Raw genomic sequence first — 19,902 nt, forward strand, 5'->3', positions numbered from 1 at the left:
GGAAACGCTGCGTGAAGGAGCAATCAACAGTGGTGGTCCTTTCCAGGCACAGAACCCTACTAGTACTTCCCTCATGAGGAAGAAATATTCCTCTGCAAGATGTTTCTTTGACAATGTGGGGCTCTGGCAGCAGTAAGAAAACTGGTCCTGCTTACACTGAGCTCTGGGTTTGCCTCCTGAGTCAGCTCCCATAGTGCTGCATACTGCTCAGTCAGCAACACCACAGGCTGACATGGTCACCCAAGGTCCCCTGTCCTCAATAGTCAGAAGGTCCCCACCCCGACAGATCCAGTACAAAAACCATCTTAATTACTCAATTATGCTGTATTATGCAGACCTCATTCACTAACCTTCCACAGAATCTATAAGGTTGGCTTTGATATGCCCGTTCTTACTGATGTACATGAAATGCAAAGCAGAAAGAAAAAATCCAGTCTGGCTAACTTGTCACACATTTACTATTCAGTCTTCAGCGATTTCACTGACAGAGAAGCCCGACAACTCTCTTTATAGACTGGATGGGAGAAAGACAATGTGTCTTTGTAGTCACACAGTCTGCAGAGTTATTCAGATTTTAGTAGACAGATTTCTGATGGTTTCAAACAGGAACAGAAAAAAAGTTACTCCCAGTTAATGCACTGAGAGAAGAACCTGGCTCAGCCCACCCAAGGCAATAGTTGCAAAGTTCTGTTATCTAGAAAGCACGTAAAAATGAACTTGCCTTCCATAAAGATCCTGTTCCAGTAGATTTTTCCAACGTGATTTCCTCCAAGAAATATTAGATTTGATAAAATCAGCATTGAAGTACTAACAGATGCGAGGACAGCGTGAAGTCGACGGTGAATTCTTGGCGAGAAGAAACGCTCCTGAGGGGCAAACAAAAGGTGCAGATGAAGTGAACAGCCCCTGCAGTTTTTCAAGCAACGTTAGAAAAAGACACTGTAGGTAATGACAAACAGCTTTTATACAGAAGTTCAAATCCTTATGGACCAGATCCCAAAGCTTTTAAAATATTTAGCACAACTCTCACCAATGCCATATAGGCTTGGGTAAGACTTCATTCAAGGCCAGGGTGGATGTGGTTCTGGGTAACCTGATCTAGTTGAAGGTTGCAGGGGGGTTGGACTAGATGACCTTTAAGGTCCCTTCCAACCCAAACCAGTCTGTGATTCTATGATTCATGATAAAAAGGGGTGTTGAATAAGGTTGGAAGGGAGCTTCTAGGAGGTTACCCAGGAAGGTCATCAAAGCAGGGTCAGCTAGAGGTGGCTGCTCAGGAGTGTGTCCGGTCGGGTTTTGAATATCTCCAACGATGGAGACTGCACAACCTCACTGGGCAACCTGTGTTTGACGACCCTCACAATAAAAAAGATTTTCTTACATTTAAATGGAATTTATTGTATTTCAGTTTGTGTCCATTGCCTTTTGTCCTGTCACTAAATACCACTGAGAAGAATCTGGCTTTGTTTTCTTCCCCCCTACAATTAGGTATTTGTACACATGGGTAAGATCCCCCTGAGCCTTCTCTTCTCCAGGCCCAACAGTCTCAGCTCTCCACTCTTATGGCAGATGCTCCAGTCCCTTCATCCTTGCAGCCCTTTGCTGGACTCACTCCAGCATGTCCATGTCTGTCTTGTAGTGGGGAGCCCAGAACTGGACACAGTCCTACACATTCTAGGTCTTAATTCTTTTCTTATTTAACATACTCCTTGATGAGTTTTTGCTGATGGATGTAGACAGTAACAACATGCTTCTGGGGAGGATAATACTATCCACTAGGTTCCAATATGGAGTAAAGCACTTCAGTACAAATCAGCATCAAACAACTTGAGAAGTCATTAATACTTTGGTTGATTAATAAGACTTCACTGAAAGATTCTAGAGACAGACCAGAACTGGTTATCACAATAAGCCTTAAGAAACAGATGCGTCCACATAAAAAAGAAGATGCAAATACACACAAAATCCCAATTTTTTTTTCAGTGCAAATATTACTGCTCATGTTGTAAAGTTTGGGTTGCTGCTGTTTTAATGATACAAATAAAGGAGGTGTCTCTCCATCACATACTAGTTTGCTTTTTTCTGTATTTTGCATTATCACCGGAGGTGTGAGTGCAGCACACAGACTGCAAGAAGATGGTGAAAGAAGGAAGAGAAGGTTCTAGCTTCCTCCAATATTCAGTTGTTAGAACAAATTTCCAAGAGCATTAGAGCACATCACACGAAAATATTGTCTCATTACTGCATAAGGTAAAATATCTTGTTCATCATGGTCCCAGGCTGAAAGCCTCATTACACAGTGCCTGAATCTCCTAAAGACTGAATGCTTGGTGTGAAGTAATGACCGCTTGCCAAGGAATGGGAACTAAGGAAAATATCAGGAGCTGCTCAGCCTTCAATGTCATAAATGGTGATGCTGCAGAGAAGAGTCTTGTGACTGCAGCATCAAACCAGTAATTAATCTTTAATAGCTGCAGCCAGACTAGAATTCACACTCAGACACCTGAAACAACAAACATGCTCAAAACAGACCTACAAATACATCCCCAGACAATTGTTAGTTTTGTAAGCATCAAAATAAATGTTTCAACTACTAGATTATAAAGTGACAAATCTTCAAATAAATGACAGTTACAAGCATAAAAATACGATTTTAACATATTACTGCAAAGCGAATCTCTGGTAAACTGAATGTTAGCCCCAATCAGAATTACATCTAGTGTATGAGTCAGTCTGAGTCAGCACAAAAATGAGGAGATATAAACTTCAAGGAAAAGTATTCTGTGTCAATCTGTATGAGCAATGCAGCAACAGTCAATCTTCTAGACAATGCTATGGAAAACATTGAAATATGAAAACAGAGACTGAGATTTCTCTCTGAAAATTCTAGATGAAAACTAGGGCATCACAGGAGAAGGGAAGCGAACATACTTAATTATAGAATTATAAAATCCCAGCCTGGTTTAGGTTGGAAGAGACCTTAAAGCTCACCCAGTTCCAACCCCCTGCCACGGGCAGGGACACCTTCCACTAGAGCAGGTTGCTCCAAGCCCCTGTGTCCAACCTGGCCTTGAACACTGCCAGGGATGGGGCAGCCACAGCTTCTCTGGGCACCCTGTGCCAGCGCCTCAGCACCCTCACAGGGAAGAGCTTCTGCCTTAGATCTGACCTGAACTTCCCCTCTTTCAGTTTGAACCCATCACCCCTTGTCCTATTGCTCCAGTCCCTGATGAAGAGTCCCTCTCTGGCATCCTTGTAGCCCCCTTCAGACACTGGAAGCTGCTCTGAGGTCTCCACGCAGCTTCTCTTCTCCAGGCTGAACAGCCCCAATGTTCTCAGCCTGTCTCCATATGGGAGGTGCTGCAGCCCCTGATCATCCTCATGGCCTCCTCTGGACTTGCTCCAACAGCTCCATGTCCTTATGTTGGAGACGCCAGAACTGCACACAGGGCTCCAAGTACATAAATATTCACAGACACCAGAAGTTCCTCAGTGACACAAGTTTTTCCCTTTCTAGTACTTAGCATCTCCAAAGCTGCCCAAGGACTTCGAAAACATTCTCCTTCAGTTCACACACAGGTAAAGGTTCTCTTAAGTTTGTCTCCTCCTGAAATGCACAATTATAAATATGTGGTCCCATATGTGAAAAATATGCGCCTTTGAAGAGTGTGCAAGTATACACACACAGAGAGAATGTTTGAGATCTTGCTATTAAATCCATGCTAACAACCAAGTTTAAATAAAGAGAAGTTATGATCATGCTAACTTGAACTTCTGTTTAAGAGTCACCAGACTCACCCTCTTCTTACACTGTGCTAACGAGTTGTGCTTGAGCTGTAGCTTACTTATAGAGCACAGTCTAACAGCGGATGTACTTTTCACTCTCCCTTTGTCTTTCAAACTAATTCACCAACCCTACAGAGACACAGTTTTAATTAAGAAAGAGGAGGGGGAAAATCGTCTGGTAATGCTGCAGAAAGAGGTAGAGCTGGTGCTGGGCTGCATTCCCCACCAAGGCATGGATTAGACCCAGAAAGTTTGTGAGATCTGCCTGCTTCACAACCTAAACCAGTGCGACTGAATCAACACGAACAGATACAAAAGCTTTGCCATTGAAAAATATAAATTAATACAGTTACTAAAATAATAAATAAAACTGTCACATCTAATACATTACTCTCTATGAAACTGCTGTGTCAAACAAGACAAGTTAACTGTAGTACAGACCATAAAAGCCTTTAGTCATTTATAAATTCTAAGGGAGTACTTTAAGACAGAAACAGTTTAGACAAACGCTGAATCCTTTCTGGGCTTTGTGAGGTTAATTTCCATTAACTTTGCTAGGCATTGATCCAAAAGGTAGTACACATCCTCCTGAGAGTCTCTGATGTCAATGCAGCTTTTACCCAGCTGCAAAGAAGGTAAAAGAAGAAAACATTCTTTAAACATCTCATGTCATCTAGAACAAGCTAACCCTGAAAGTACTCGAGCAGCTATTGTGCTCACATTAATACTGTGAAAGCATTAATTTACCCACGGAAAAGGAATGAGGCTGCTCTAGAACAACATTTGTGATTTAAATAGCTCCCTGCATGTGGATTTTTCTGAATATACAGCAAGTTGGTTTCATCGAAGCAGACAAAATTCACCTCCCCCAACTCTTCATTATGCTATTTAATGACTTAACGATGACTTAACAATGCTCCATTCCAATGGTACAAGCAGTTGCTCTGGATTTGTAATCCGAGCAGATTGTCATTTGTAATTTTTGCTTTGGATTTGGAATCTGAGGATTCTCTGGATTCTTCTGCTGCCTCTTTCCCTCTCCTCTCTTCTGTTGGAAATACAGCCAGAAGACTGAATGGCAAAAGAGCACCTTGTGTTAAAATGACAGTGAAGCCATGGCTGCTGGCTGAAGCCCTTATATTTGCATCCTTCCTCAATGGTCCATTTTACTTGTAATCTCACATCAACACTTCATCATATTTTACTTTTAGGAACATCCCCACCTTCCCACACACTGAAACAAATGGCCTGTAGCATTTAAACTACACAAATAAACAGACATATTGTCAAGATACTCAGACCAAAGGTATGCAGCATGACATACGAGGTGACTTACATAGGTTGGCCCAGGCTACCTTTCCTGGGACTGAATGGAGTTTGGGATATTATTCCAATCCAATTCCTGGTCTAAACAAAGACATTTTTGTGGGATGCTGGGAAAACCCTCTCTCTGCACACAGCTGGGTCTAGCACAAGTGGCTGCTGCTCTCTCAACTAGGCCTTCTCAGTCATCTTACAAAAATAAATGATACTATCATGTAGTGGGGTACCTTGGAAAGTAAATCTATGTATGTGGTTGAGAGGGGTGGAGGAAAATATGCTTGAAAAGGATTTGCATGGTCCAAACATACCCATCCCTAAATCCATTCCCAGTGACACATGCATGTCACGTTTAGCCTCTGAGTGCAAACCAAGCCAGACACAGGAAGCTTGTATAATGGTTGGTTTTGTAGAAAAGATAGCTTATGAAGGACAACATGCACCAGAATAGATCATTCAGGTTAGAATTAAGAGTCAAGTTAAAGGATGGGGTGGAATTTTGAAGTCAGAGAGGATGTGAAACACTCATTTCATTTGCTTTGCAAGATCATTACACCACTATGAGTGTGAAACAAACAAACATGGCAGGAGAAGGGGCTTCAGACAGCACAGCATCACTTAAAAGAGCTTCTTTCTAAGGGGAGTTAGAACTAATCAACAATATGTTCTCATTTCCACTGATCTACAGGATGGTCTACAATGACGTTACTGAATGGCACGAGAGATGAAGTCGAGGGTCCAGAAATGTTTTCCTAAATGAATTTACGTCTCCTGGCTAGCCAGCAACAGAGAAAATACTTTGGGGAATACTGACCAGAGTAAGTCATCCACCCGCCCATGCGGAAGTTGAGGAGACATCCAAGACCAACCTGCACAGCAGTCAAAACCTGGCAGTCCTACACAGAATATCACCCTGAAGTCTTCTTTACAGAACTATATTCCCCAGTATTTTACTAAGGACCCACTCCTACATCTTCCTACAGCAGCCACTCTTCCAAGTTTTCTAGTGACAGCAGTGGCACCATGGCAATTTGGCAGAGAAGCATAGAATCAACCAGGTTGGAAAAGACCTTTAAGCTCATCAAGTCCAACCGTTGCCCAGTACTGCCAAGACCACCACTAACCCATGGCACTGAGGCCTCGGCTACACGGGGTGTGAACACTTGCAGGGACGGTGACTCCACCACTTCATGTCCCAAATGCTCACTGTTCAGAGACCTGGTGATCCATTTGCAGGACCTTGTTCTGGGAGCAGGTCTCATGTCACGCGGGGTTAGGGAGGGCTCAGGAACTGGGGTGCACGTTTTCCACCACGCTGCAAACCCAGGCTGATGACAGGGTGATGTGTGGCAAGAAGTGCCCCTGATAGACATTAGCTGGTAGCTTCTTGGCATGTGCTTAGAAGATGGAAAATATCTGTGTGCTGCATTCTCACTGAGGGAGCTGCTCTGGGAGAGGTTAGAGAAAACTTCTACATGAAATCAGTGACATTCTCAAACTTGCTCATACTGAAAATACTTTATCAAGTCCCATGTAAGGGAATAAAACCTGCTGCAATTCAAAAAGCAGCCATCTTCCTGGAGTAAAACAGGGACTCAACGCATTGAGTTCTTCTTGAACTACACTTCCAGAGACACGCTAATACAAGCACATGGCAAAAATAAGGGTGTATGGTAAAACTGGAGAAGCAGGTGAGTATTTCTTATGGGAATATATGAACTGTGGAATAAGACTGTCAGATACTATGGCCAGAGTGACATGAAACGTGCTTAATACTACAAACTGCAATACTACAGATTACATTATCCTGGTTTTCATCTGCCTTTGGTTTTTGAAGGGTCAGAATAAACTAGTACAGTTTTTAGAAGAGTTGTCTTTTTTTAAATACTGTCCTACAGATTTCATTCTCTTTCTCCTAAGCCTATCAGCAAGCTTATCCACAGTGACTTTAAAATAAGATACACAAACTGCACTCTTTTTTGTGTTGAAGAAATCAAGCAAATTAACTACTATAACCCTTAGTCCTGCATCATCTTTCACTGCCTAGTGTACAAGAGGGGAGTAAGTATGCTTCCAACAGTTATTAAAGCTCCATCCTTTCAATTTCCTGAAGGTTTTTATTGGAGCAGCAATGCTTAAAAGCTGATGTAATGTTGACTCACCTTTATGTCACAAAACTTAAATTCAATATTCTTTGCAATGCTCTGTTCTATAGAGTTTGCAAGGATTTGGTGGAGGAGGGACAGTGGGTAAAATGCTTGTGGGTGAAGCTGCTGCAAGTACAGGCACAGCTGGAGCCATTATGCCTATCAGGTAAGTGCTTGGAAAAAAGCTTAAATCCCTTGCTGGGGTTGCTTTCCCAGTGCAATTTAAGGATGTGAACTTTGGTTTTCACCCCCATTGCATCACAACTGAAGAGTACAGCCCAAATTTGTTTACCTCTCCACAGAAGCAACAGAGAGCAACCAGTCAATCTTAACTTCTAAGCATGAGAAGCTATGAAAACACTTCTAAGGGCTTTCTTTTAGAAGCTGTTCTTAGATAAATGACAGGCCAACTCTACAATGTCTATCCCCAACCCTGGTAATCACCCCATCACACAAGAGTGAACACCTCAAGCACCCCTTGAATGTGGGTCATCCGCAATGCAGCACAAAGGCAGGAGCACGGGTGAGAAGCTGAAAGCGAGTGAGGAGCAGATGGGGTGGTGGGAAGGGAAGCGACACATCCTGACTAACAGTTCCTGGCTATTTTCTCTATCTGCAGTTAGGAGCACTCAAAGTGGAGGGCAGGGTGTGACTGAGCAGCTGGGGGAGCAGATGGGACGGAGGAAAGGCTGGAAATTGTGACAAAGCTCTGCCAAACAGAACGTCAGTGTCTTCAATTTTTAAAGTGAGCAGTAAAAGGAAGATGGGTTGGATCCAAGCAGTGGGGCAACTTCTGCAAATGTTTGTTAATACACATCGTCAGTGGGTAATAGTAACAAAAGTGTGTTTGGGAGACTGCAGAAACAAAGGGAGGGACTACATGCACTCAGTAATGCTGGGAGAAGTTGGGCTCAAAGAGTAGCAGGACCAAAGGGAACCCAGCTAATGAGGGGCTGGCACGTGAATATAATACTTACTCCTGCACTCTGAAGCTGAGGGACAGATGTTGAATAGGATAAGAGTAGAGACTATACCACACAATGGAAAAGCAACAAAAATAAAGATCTCTGGTTGAATACACAGACAAAACAGCCATTTATGAAATAATCCAAAAGAAACCGTGGAATCCCCAGAACTATATCAGTAACAAGATAAGGAACAGGCTGCAAGCAGAAAGTGAACAAGATGTGCTACCAGATCTTATCCATCAACAACTGCCACTCCAAATGGAAGAATAAATATAATTTCCCACCAACGTATCCTGTACCCTTCAGTAATCATGGCAATCATTCCTGTTTGCTCCGTTCTTCCTCTAGCTCTAAGCCAGAGCCAGTCCCCTTTACTTTGCTTTATTGTTCTGGCATTTTATTTTGCTTGCAGTTGTTCCCCTCCCTTCTCTCCAAACTGACCGGAGGTCATCTCCTGTTTCTTTCCAAGGTATATACTTTCCTTTCCAAAGCAAAGGTAAAAATTAGCTCCTGGAAGGTTTACACATGAAGGCGGGAACTGACAACATTTTTCCAAGAGACAGAATGATGCAAATGACCTGTAATTCCCTACCTCACTCCTATAAAAAGAGGACCATGTATTTAAAATCAAGCAGCTGTCAGTTAAGATCTAGTCTCACAAATAGAACTTGTTTCTGAATTTAGGAATGAATGCTATATACAGTATTTGAAAAGCTACTCATCTTCTGTATTGATGTCTTACTAAACATCCACTCAACAAAATGTTGTCTTGCACTAGCACCAGCTCGTTTTTAGATTTTCCAGAAGATCTACATTTATAGCATCTCTCAGCAAAGGGCCAACCCCCCCTTCTGTTTGAAGACAGCCTCCTACCAGCCCGTATGTATGCACTACACTTGGAGATGCATGTGTGAAAGTTTGACATACACTGAAGGAAATTTCTGTACTTGCTCCTACACTTCACTCTTCACCCTCAAAGAACCTGCCCAAACATATTTTTGTTTTAAGAAGTGACAGCTTGTGAAAAATACAAAATGAACAGCATGGAAATGCACCATCCTCTTTTGTGGTTTCTCTTTAAAGCAGGGAATTTAACCAAGTGATGGCAATGTACATACTTCTATACACTTCTCTAAGCTCTCACCGAGGAGGACAGGTTGAGAGTGCCACACACTTTCCTCTGTGTTCAGGTCTTTGACATCCTTATTTTTGTTCTCCTGGTTCCCATTCTGGTTCTCTCAGTTCCCTCATCCACATTTTAATGGTCTTACCTTTTAAACTGTAATCAAATTGGGAAAGGATCTAACTTCACCAATCGCTGGTGCCGCACAGTGGTTCTGCCCCCGTGCTCCTCCCACACTGCCACTGGGAAACTGTGAACAAATAAATACTACACAGGAATAATCCCCATGGAGACCCTCAGCAAACACAGGCTTGCTTTCCCTGTGGCAAATTTCTGTAGCTCAAAGCACAGCAGAAAGACAAGAGTGCAACCACTCCTCAGTGCTTTTAACTTGTATTTCCATTAAATGCTGACATCTATTGTCTGGACTAATTTTTGAGGTGAACAACATGAACAACTCATGTAACAGCAACAAAGCAGCCCATAACCAGCCTCACTTTGCTGTGTTTTCACCCTATAGCATGATTTACCCGCTTTTCAAGCTGCATTATGGCCTGAGCACCAGCAAACTACCTGATGTTTCCACAAGAGAAGAGGAAGTAGATAATGCTGGTATATGGGAGAAACCTTCTGTTATGACATTTCAGCAGCTACACAAGGGTCTTCCCAGCTGATTCGGGTTGGAAACAGAGCAGCTATCAGCTGGTAAAGACAAGGAAAATCACAATTTTCTCCACTGCTGGCCTCAAAATTAGTATTTTTTGCACAGATTCACAAAAAAAAAAAAAAGAATCCTTGTACTCAAAAGGTATGAAACAATAGAATGTTATTTCCGAAATCTTACTGCAGCCACTTTTATCATTTGCTGCAATGAAAGCCTACACCATATTGCATATTCTTGTTCCTCATACAAAACCAACACCTATTAGATTTTCAGTCTTTATTACTGAGTCTGATGCAAGAAGTTCCCTCAGCAAAGAAAACCAGAGCTAGAGTGCCAGTGTGTGTCTCTGTGTGTGCATTTTCAGTAGGGCTCCCAAAATATTTTGGGATCCATTTCCACAAAGACAAATGAACCCTTACAACAAGAGGGTGGAGAAGAGAGAAAAAAAATCACATTAAGCAAAAGCAGAAACATGGCCAGAACTACCCGAGTCAGAATTATTGCTGGCAAAGCTATATGTCAATGGAAAAAAACCTTGGATGCATCAGCCAGCCCATATTCACCTTTATGGTCATTCAGCAGCCCAGTACGAAACAGCACCTTGATAACTCGGCTTGCTGCTTCCAGGTACCATACACGAAGATAGTCGCCACAAGTCTGCCCTGGCTAATGTTCACATCCAGGGAAAGCGGTTTCCATTGGTTTTGAGCCAGAGTACATCTATTTTGGATAGTAGGGACTTCTGGTTAGAGCAATGATATGGCTGAACTCAAGGTTGGGGTGGGGGGCAAGCCTCATCCACTGGTCTGGGTTTGACGTTATGGGTGATGCATATATCTCAAAAACCAATTCTGCACTAGAGAATGAGTCCGATGAGGGGACTTTGTTCAACTAGCCACCTTTACATTCTTACACATTCTCAGAGAGCGAAATGACAAACCCAAGAGAAGTCTATAGCAAGCACATAAAATGTTATGAAGAAAATCACTGGTAATGCTTACCACTAAATGTAATCACCATGTTGCACTAAAAACATTCATGAATTACATAAAACTGTTAGTAAAAAAGAAAAGGCCAGACAGGCTTAACAGTAGTAAACCAGCAATCTAAATACTCTTTTCACCAAATGAAACAAAATAAAGATCAAAGCCTACTATGTACTGAAGAACGGCTGAGAAGAGTCTGGTTTTATTACAGAGATCTTATTAAAGAACTCTTCTTGCAAGGTGGTCAAACAACATACTTCCCTTGAACAAGTTCCTAATGTTTGGCCAGTTCCTGCCTCAGTCAGCTGCAGAAGGAAGCTTTACAATTTAGAGTGAGTTCTACTTGCTAAAAGAAATTCTGACACTAAAGGAGAGGGTTACACATTTGGTCAATGTGAAATTCAAAGAACCTTTATGTTGGCTAGGCTGAATTTGGGCCCCAGCATAGGGCTGAGCAATTACTGCAGCAGAACCCAATCGATTTCTTTGTCCCACTGATTTTAAATATGGAGGCTCAAGCTACTACCCTGTTCTGCTTATGCACGTTTGCAAGGGGGAGGCTCCAGGTAGTTGAGCTCCTCCTCTTCCACCTTCTTTCCTCAGCTTTTGTCTCATACATTGTATTGCTTTGGGTACTGTTCAGATTCCTCTCCATGAGGCACATCACCAATATAAATAACCAGAGGATGTAAAGCTTTCTGCTGGGGTAAAAAGTGAGGTCAGCTCCACAAAGACTCCAGCAGGCAAGTGTGCAGAGGAGAAAGTGGTGAGACTGCAAAGGAGGGAGGAAAGAGAAAGGGAACCTTTCCCCCTTCAGGAGCAGTGAGCTTAATTCCTTGTAGGACCACAACCCAGAGCTCAGGCTCTCCAGTCAGTACTTTTCCATGCTCCACACCAGCTGGCTGCAGGATCACTGCATAATGCATAACTTATCAGGAATTAACTGTAGGCATTTTAATGCACTTAGCAGAGGAAACAGGGCAAACAAAATTAAACCAAGGAAAAACCAGATAAAACCCCCTCATGACACCCAACTGTTTAAAAGCCATCTACAATTCTGTTCTCCACCAAGCTGAGGATACCTGTGGTCACTGAACACATCTCTGGTACCCAAAGCAATGGTGGTATTTAACTACAGAGACAAATGTATGGATTCATGCTTCTGGAGGGGGGGAAAAGCAAAATAACACACTAACCAAAACCATGGGCATCATGCAAAATACTTCCCCTTTTGCAAAGGGGGGTGGGAAGGCAACTAGAGGGCACTGAAATGGACTTCATTAGTGCACCTCACTACAGCCAGGCATGGAAATGGAAAAATCAAAGTATTTTATTCTTTAAAAACCCAAACCACTTACAAGGATAGCATAAATGACTCAAAAATAAGCCACGCTTAAAATTAGTTGGTTTCTCCAATTGAGTCATTTCTGGTGTGTTTAGTTTCTTACTAAATAAAGCTAGAAATAAGACTTTGAAACTAGAAATTCCTCATAGCATTATTCTTAGAAGAGAGATCTTTATGTCTTAACCTAAAAAATCCTTACTAGACTGAATGGTGTGTTTTCACTTTACAGAAAAACTAAGAAGATCCATGTTGCTGTTTCAATTAAAACATTGATTTTTAACAATCTGCCAACTTCATCCCCTTTGCTCCATCTTCTTTTGGATGATTCCCAAAGATTTCTGTGTTAAAAATCCATTGATTTAATGATGTTGTCAGCTCTTCTAAAGTTTAAATCATTCTAAATCTGTTTTTACACCGAGACCTAATTTCTTGTACAGATCTGTATCTTGCCTTCCTTAAGGAAAAAGGAGAAGGAATTTAAATCACTGGCTCATGGCTATTAGCATTTTCTTTCCAAAATCTGACATGTTATTTATTAGAAGTCAATACAAATTCTGATACTGATTTTGAATGACTACTGTTCATCTGTAAGAAATACAGAATCAGTGAAACAAAGCACTTCTTTGCTCAATACAGGTCTAAATATCTTCTGAAAAAGTAAAAAAAGAAGTGATAAAACCAAAATAAACTTCTCCAGTTTAATATAAAGTTCCCAGATATGCCCTGGCTTATGATGCTCAGCATTTATTGTTGCTTTACAGACAATGTTTTAATGAAAAGACAGTACTACTTAATTCAGCTCTAATATCTAACAAGTAATCTTTAGGGGAAAGAAGATACACAACTTACTGAAACATAAAAGCTCACAGCAGCCTCGGCTGAAAAGTACACAAGAAGGAGCATCAGCTCTTTCAGAGCTGGAATCAGGAAGCCAGCACTGGTTTGCAACCAGTACAAATGAAGTTTCAGCTCCAATCTTTGGGGTCAGGATATTTAGTGTTTTCAGTAAATATTAGTTTATATGCTCATGCTGCTTTTTCATTCTAGCTCAATATGCCTGAGATTACACTTAAAACCTGTCAGACCGCTACAGGAGCGCTAGCTACCCATGTTGTGCTGGGTTTCAAGTGCTGAGATTCAAACTACCATAAATCTGCATAAATAGAGAGTCCGGTTCTTTTTATATATATTCTTAGTCAGCATAAGGATTCAGTGAAGGACGAGACTCAAATGTGCTTTATTTAGATTTCGAAATCTTCCTGTTGCAAGAGAATTAACCCAATAGTGGGGAAAAAAGGGGAAGCAGTTTTGATATAATTATTGTTAACCTTTGGGACCAATTCCATTTTAAACCCAGCAAGATTAAAAGTCAACTTGCTCTTCAGGCTTTTCTTAAATATATTTTACTGATTAAACATCTGCAGCTCAACTGAATTATGTAACTCAACTTGAACAACAATATACGAGGAGGTTTGGGGAACAGAATGGGTTAAAAGCAGCAGAAACCTGGGCTTTGTACGTTTTTCAGAAACTCATCTGTTATTCTGGGGACAAAAATGAACTTTCCTTTTAAAAATAGCCTTCACGAGCAAACAGAGCAAGGGAGTGAAGCACAAGAATGCAAAGGATGTCACCTGGCCAAGAGATAAAATGAAGTGAAAAACCCAGACTGGGGTTCTCAATGCCACGGTGACTATTTCAGGCACATTCCTGATGAGACAGGACTATGGGAACGCTTCCAGGAGCCAGATTACAAGGGAAAAAAGGAAATTTATACAGGGCAAGAGGAAATTTGCAGTTCATTTTAAATGTGATACTTCTCAAAGAATCACATTCACCCCTTGACAGGGACAGGTCAAAGTCCAATTACTTGTGTGCTCCCCACTCTCAGTGTTCAAGAAGAAAGTGGGTATTTGTTGTAAGAGTGAGGAGAGAGCATGAGGGGTAGTTTGCAAAGAGTGGAGCTCATGTTGTTGGAGAGAAACCTTCAAGGCACAAGGCAAAGCATGACTCAACCATAACCGAATGCAGAAAGATCTGCCTAATGCTTAATGCAGATGCCAAACTATTCATATTACAATTACAATACTGTATTACAAATACAATTACAATACTGGTGTCAGAAATAGTCCAGGGAAAGATGTGAACATGTTTGCTAAGTAAGGCCTACAGCCATATTTCCAAAGAGAAATAGAAAAAAAGGAGACACAGAAGACATTGGATAGGCCTTTAACATTGGATGAAAACAAAGGGAAGGGGTAAAAGGCATTTGGTTCATTGTTAGGGAATTGATTTACACAAAAAAGAACCCTACTGCCAGCATATAATTACAACTATGTGTTGGAAATTAATCCAACACATCTAACCCCACCTTCATAATGCCACATCCTTATCATTTCTCTGGTATTTAAGCACTTAATCAAGAGTTCTTTTAAAATTTCTGATACAGTGACATCAAATACAAAAAGCCCCAACACTTGTATTTCCTCACACAGCTGCAGCACTGAAAAACTACATTGTCTTCCAGACCAGAGGCAATTTGTGCAGCTGAAGCTCAGTTTCACCCTAGAGGGAGGATTAATGGATCTGATAAACTCATTCTCTAGGAAGAAAAAAAGCTGCTTCCAGACTCTCGCTGAATTCATAGTGGTGGCCAGTTGGATGACATAGGGTAGCACTGGCTGTTATTGGCTACTAAATGGCTTAGCTGTATCAGTTGCCACACACGGGATGCCACAACAGTGAAAACTGAGATGGGTGGGTTGGACAACAAGTAGAATAACTTGAGCATCAGGACTTCATCAGGCTGCAGAGTGAGCCATCACCACCACCACCACATTATATAGGAAAACAAAGTATGTGCACTTACAACTACTAAGGAAGTGAGACATAGGAATTATTTATCCTTACAAAGTTATTAGAAGATTTGGGATTTAATAGTGAGCAAACCTGCAGACTAAAATGACCCTCAAAATTAAAATACTGTGTTTTGCACATGACTGCACATAAGAGACAGTCTGTCCTTTGGAAATGACATTATGAAGGTCAAAACTATAAATAAAGTGAAAACATCAGAGGTCTTCAAAGCAAAATAATACTTTCATTACTTGTCCCTTGAGTGGCATAAGATTTCCCAGTGTAAGCTTGTTCCCAGATGCAAGCAGCTGCTCCATACACGTTTGTCCAGGAAACACATGGTTAGAAATACATACTCCTAATTTTAGTGAAGATGAAGATGACTATTTTAAGGGCATCCTGAGTGAAACCCGAATACAAATGTTAAAACTGGCTTCTGTTCAGCCAATGTGACACGCAGTTGCTTACTCTAGGACTACAGAGGAAGCTTTTAAGACTGTATTTCAGCATTTGATTTGCTGAGACTTTGCAGAATTCTAGTTATATGGCTTACCTTTAACACTGAGAGTGGGCAAGGGAATGTTAACTATTAGCTGTTGCCCACGACTTCTAATTTAGATGGAACCAAACTAGCAGCCAGGAACTTCAGCTGAGCATGGAAACAAGAACACGGCAGGGGGCTGGAACTAGATGATCTTAAGGTCCTTTCCAGCCCTAACTATTCTATGATTCTATGAAATGAAGAAAGGTTCAACTTACAATTAAATCTTGAACAGGTGAAATAGAAAGTATCTTCCTGATGCCACTTTCCACAATTACTCCGAGCCAGTTCAATGCTCCCCAGTACCACAGGTAGCTCTGCCCTCCGTGCCAATAGCTTACAAAGGCAAAAGTGAGGGCGGTGGAGAAGAGTGTTCCCAGCAGACTGGACTGAGATCCTCCCATTGGAACATAAATGTACCTGTAGGTGAAACAACAGATGAGCAGCATTATTTGGGGATTTCACATGAACCTCAGAAGAACAATGACTACAGAACAGGTTTGTTATTTTGTAGCATAAAGAGAAAATTTGAATAATTACCTGACATTCTGTTTACCTGCCCTAGTTTCTGCAAAGCTGTAGACCACTTTATGGAATATGCGCACGTATCATTTGGCAAAAAGACAATTTTGTGGTCGCAGGAACTGTGCATTAGGCAAATATCTAGCATAAACTATTCTCAATTGCAAAAGACAAATGTTCAGGTCTTTCAACTGCAGTAGTTGTAAGTTAACTTATATACACAGAAGTCACATGTAATCTTCACATGAGGGTGCTGAGGCGCTGGCACAGGGTGCCCAGAGAAGCTGTGGCTGCCCCATCCCTGGCAGTGTTCAAGGCCAGGTTGGACACAGGGGCTTGGAGCAACCTGCTCTAGTGGAAGGTGTCCCGGCCCATGGCAGGGGGTTAGAAATGGATGATCTTAAGTTCCTTTCAACTCAAACCATTCTGTGATTCTATGTGTGCCTAATGACCTTCAGAGCACATGTACCAACCCCCCCTCCCAATCCTATATGAAGCACCCTGCATGCAATTATATCCTGTATTTAAACTGAATCCAGGACTCAGAACCTTAGTCTCTAATTGATGCTAAGCATCCAGACAGCAGTGCTCGTTCAGTAAGATTACCAGAAGCAATGTCATTCTGAAAGCTGACACTGGTTTTGGGGTCACTTCTTCCTGCCTGGAAAGCTACATCCACTCCTGGCATTTTCCAAGTGAGGCATGGCCACTCGCCAGCCAGTCACCTATTTCTGTTAACGCTTGGAAATCATCAGGCAACGGAGTCACCACCCAGCTCCTGGGTACCAGTAAGGAGATGTAGTATATGTGAACTGGTGGTGATGGTTCTCCTGAGATGTCATTCCTTTGGCATCACGCACTGTACTCGTATTTGAGACTATTTCTACTTGCTAAGATAATGAAAGGAAAATTTTTTGCAGTGAAATTTCTATTTCTGGTTATCAGGTTTTACATTCAGAGATAAATATCAGCTTAAAAATTTAAAGGGGAAATTATCAGAGTGCTTTATTCCTTATGTTAGGAAGTAAGAAAATTCAGTGACGGGAAAATAAAGTGATGAGTGATTAAAAGCTAAACAGAAGAGTCCTTAAAAAAAAAATAACTGTCAAATTCTCCAATTTCTCTATAAGCCTAACATCAGTACACCACTTCAGCCTGCTACAGGGAACGTCTGATTACATTCATAGCCATTTTCAGTATAAGTGTGCTTTTTACTAGGCATATGAAAATAAATAGAAGTTAAGATCAATGGTTTTTATTTCTATTGTGCTTTTCTTCTCTCTCCCCTTCCCATGTTCTCCTCAGGTCTATTCTTTTCTCATCACATATATATAAAGACACAACTGACATAATCGTGCCTTCTTAACACAAGGGCACTAACTGCCCTCAGACCCCATGCTCTGCCTTCCCTTGTTAGGACATTCCCACTGTTTTAGTAGCTATAAAGGCCCATCGATGTCAAGTGACTTCTCTCAGACAGGATTCCTCCTCAGAGGAGCAGTTCCGTATGCGCCTGTGGGGTCTGTCCAGGAAAAAAGTGGGAAAACCCCATTATCACATTACAGAACACATCAGGAACAAACCTACTTCCTGCCCCACCATCCACGTTGCGATCCACTTACCACCTCCACCATGCCCACGTGGTGCACGCGTGCACGCACTCTGACATTGGCAGGCATAAGCAACAGGCAGCTCAGCGTGCAGGCAGGGGCAGAGCCTGGCCCCATGCCTGGCACTTTGTGCTCTGACAGAACCCAAACTATCCTGCAGAAGAACCACAAGAGCCCTTGTTGTTACAGAAATGCATTTTGCTGTTTTTCATTTGAGCATCAGAATCTAATTTATCAGTCCTTTTCCTGGATGCTTACACAGAAGAGTACCCGTTTGGTTACAGAAAGCTACATTTACACTGAAATATGAGGGAGAATAAACCAGTGAGCAGTATTATTAAGCCAGATGACAGAAGAAACGTATTACTTCTGTATTATGATTTATGACACAACACCCGCTTTGTAACTAACAATTTGTTGTGCTTTAAACCTGCCAGATCTAAGCCCTTCCGAGCCCTTCACTCAGTCCCCCCCGGTGGGATGGGGAAGAAAAGGAGCCTTTTAGAGTTGTTCTGCCCTCCACTTCACTAACAGAATCTGTGAGGAGGGAGGGACGGAGGCAGGGAGACAGATTAAGGGGCAATCACTACTGTGATTTGATGTCTGCATGCTTCCCAACATTTTTCCTTCTACTTGACACTATCGTCTACCTGCAAGCTATCCTACAGTCCCTCTGTACTGCAATTACAAACTCAGAGTTCACACAAAGAGACAGGTTGCTGTAGAGCACACGGATCTGCTGCACCAAATGCAGAACTGCATTACATAAATATCTCGGTTTAAGCTTCCACGCAGCAGTTAAGACTATTCCCATCTCTAATCACAGAAAATCCACAGAGAAGCTCAAAACCCCCATTTCAGGGACTATTAGTATATAAAAGTAATCATGGCTCCTCATGGCAGACTACCACAACTCAAAGGGACACCCTTCTAGCAGAATTTAACAGCTCATAAGCAGATTACACATTTACCATAGATGTGCAGGAAAGGCAGTCAATGACTCAAAGATGGATAAATGAAGGAAAACAATAAAGTGGTTTTTAAAGAGAAAAGGATGTTAAGGCAAGTAGATTTGAGGATGGTCATTGGTCACACCCCTCCAGGTTATTTGGGAGGGATGGATAACACTAGTGCCCCTTAAACGCCACAAAAATTGCAGACAGAAAGATCAGACCTGCGGAAGATGCTTAGTATCAGAAAATGCAGGCTAAGAGAGTATCTAAAGATGAAACATCAACTTACGGGATCAAAAGTCAATTCCTGCCAGAACTTTAAAGGTGGGATCTGAAGGTGAAAGAACAGAGATTTCTAGGCAGGCTGTCAGAGAGGAACTCGTGAACACCCTAGGCCAGGCTTTGCCAACCATTCCTAGGCTGGCTAGACCTCAAGGAAAGGCACTTCGTGTTGTCAGAAGAAAAAGTTGTGCATATTAGATGGAGAGAACTCTGCGTAGATTAAATATCTCAAAACATCTGGGGAATATCCGAGGCACATAAATGCAAATAAATATTGAATGGTATATATAGTAAGAATTATTTGAAGACACACGCATACATACCTGACCTAAGTATCTGTCCTTAGCCCTTCCCTGGCAAAGATGCTGCCAGCCTTTCCCATATTTCCACAGACTCCATTTTGATTTCAAACTAAAACTTACGTGCTATTAAACATGTTACTTTCACAAAGCATAACCCTGTGTGTCTGTCTTTTAGTCCCACTTCCAGTAGCTTAAATCAGCTTCTCTACAGCCAGCAAGCTGTTTCACTTACACAGCTGATCTTAACTTTAACTCACTAAGTGAACATTTGAGAATTGGATAAAATATGTAAATGGTACCATTTAAATCCCTAAAGTAATGCAAACACAAACATAATAGCTGAGGTATTTAAAAGTGACATTTACTTACAAAGCATAACTTTTCAATCCAATAACCATTTTGTTAGTTTTCTTGAAGTGGGAGTCTACAGAACAATCACAGGAGATCTGACAATCATTCCCTGGGAAAACACATCTTTTCTTTTAATGACATTTACA

At 41.6% G+C, this 19,902-nt stretch overlaps 1 protein-coding gene across 1 annotated transcript in view; it reads right to left on the reverse strand.

The window, feature by feature from the left end:
- The window catches only part of HHAT (hedgehog acyltransferase), a 157,510-nt gene that overhangs the window by 63,107 nt on the left and 74,501 nt on the right, over positions 1–19,902 (reverse strand). Inside the window, exons 10-11 of the mRNA XM_030499829.1 lie at positions 15,955–16,156; positions 722–866 (exon numbers count right to left, since the gene is read on the reverse strand). Coding sequence (XP_030355689.1) covers positions 722–866; positions 15,955–16,156 — 347 coding nt within the window. The remainder of the gene's footprint in view (positions 1–721; positions 867–15,954; positions 16,157–19,902) is intronic.

Source organism: Strigops habroptila, chromosome 10, assembly GCF_004027225.2.
Source record: "Strigops habroptila isolate Jane chromosome 10, bStrHab1.2.pri, whole genome shotgun sequence".
In the NCBI taxonomy this organism is placed as follows: domain Eukaryota; kingdom Metazoa; phylum Chordata; class Aves; order Psittaciformes; family Psittacidae; genus Strigops; species Strigops habroptila.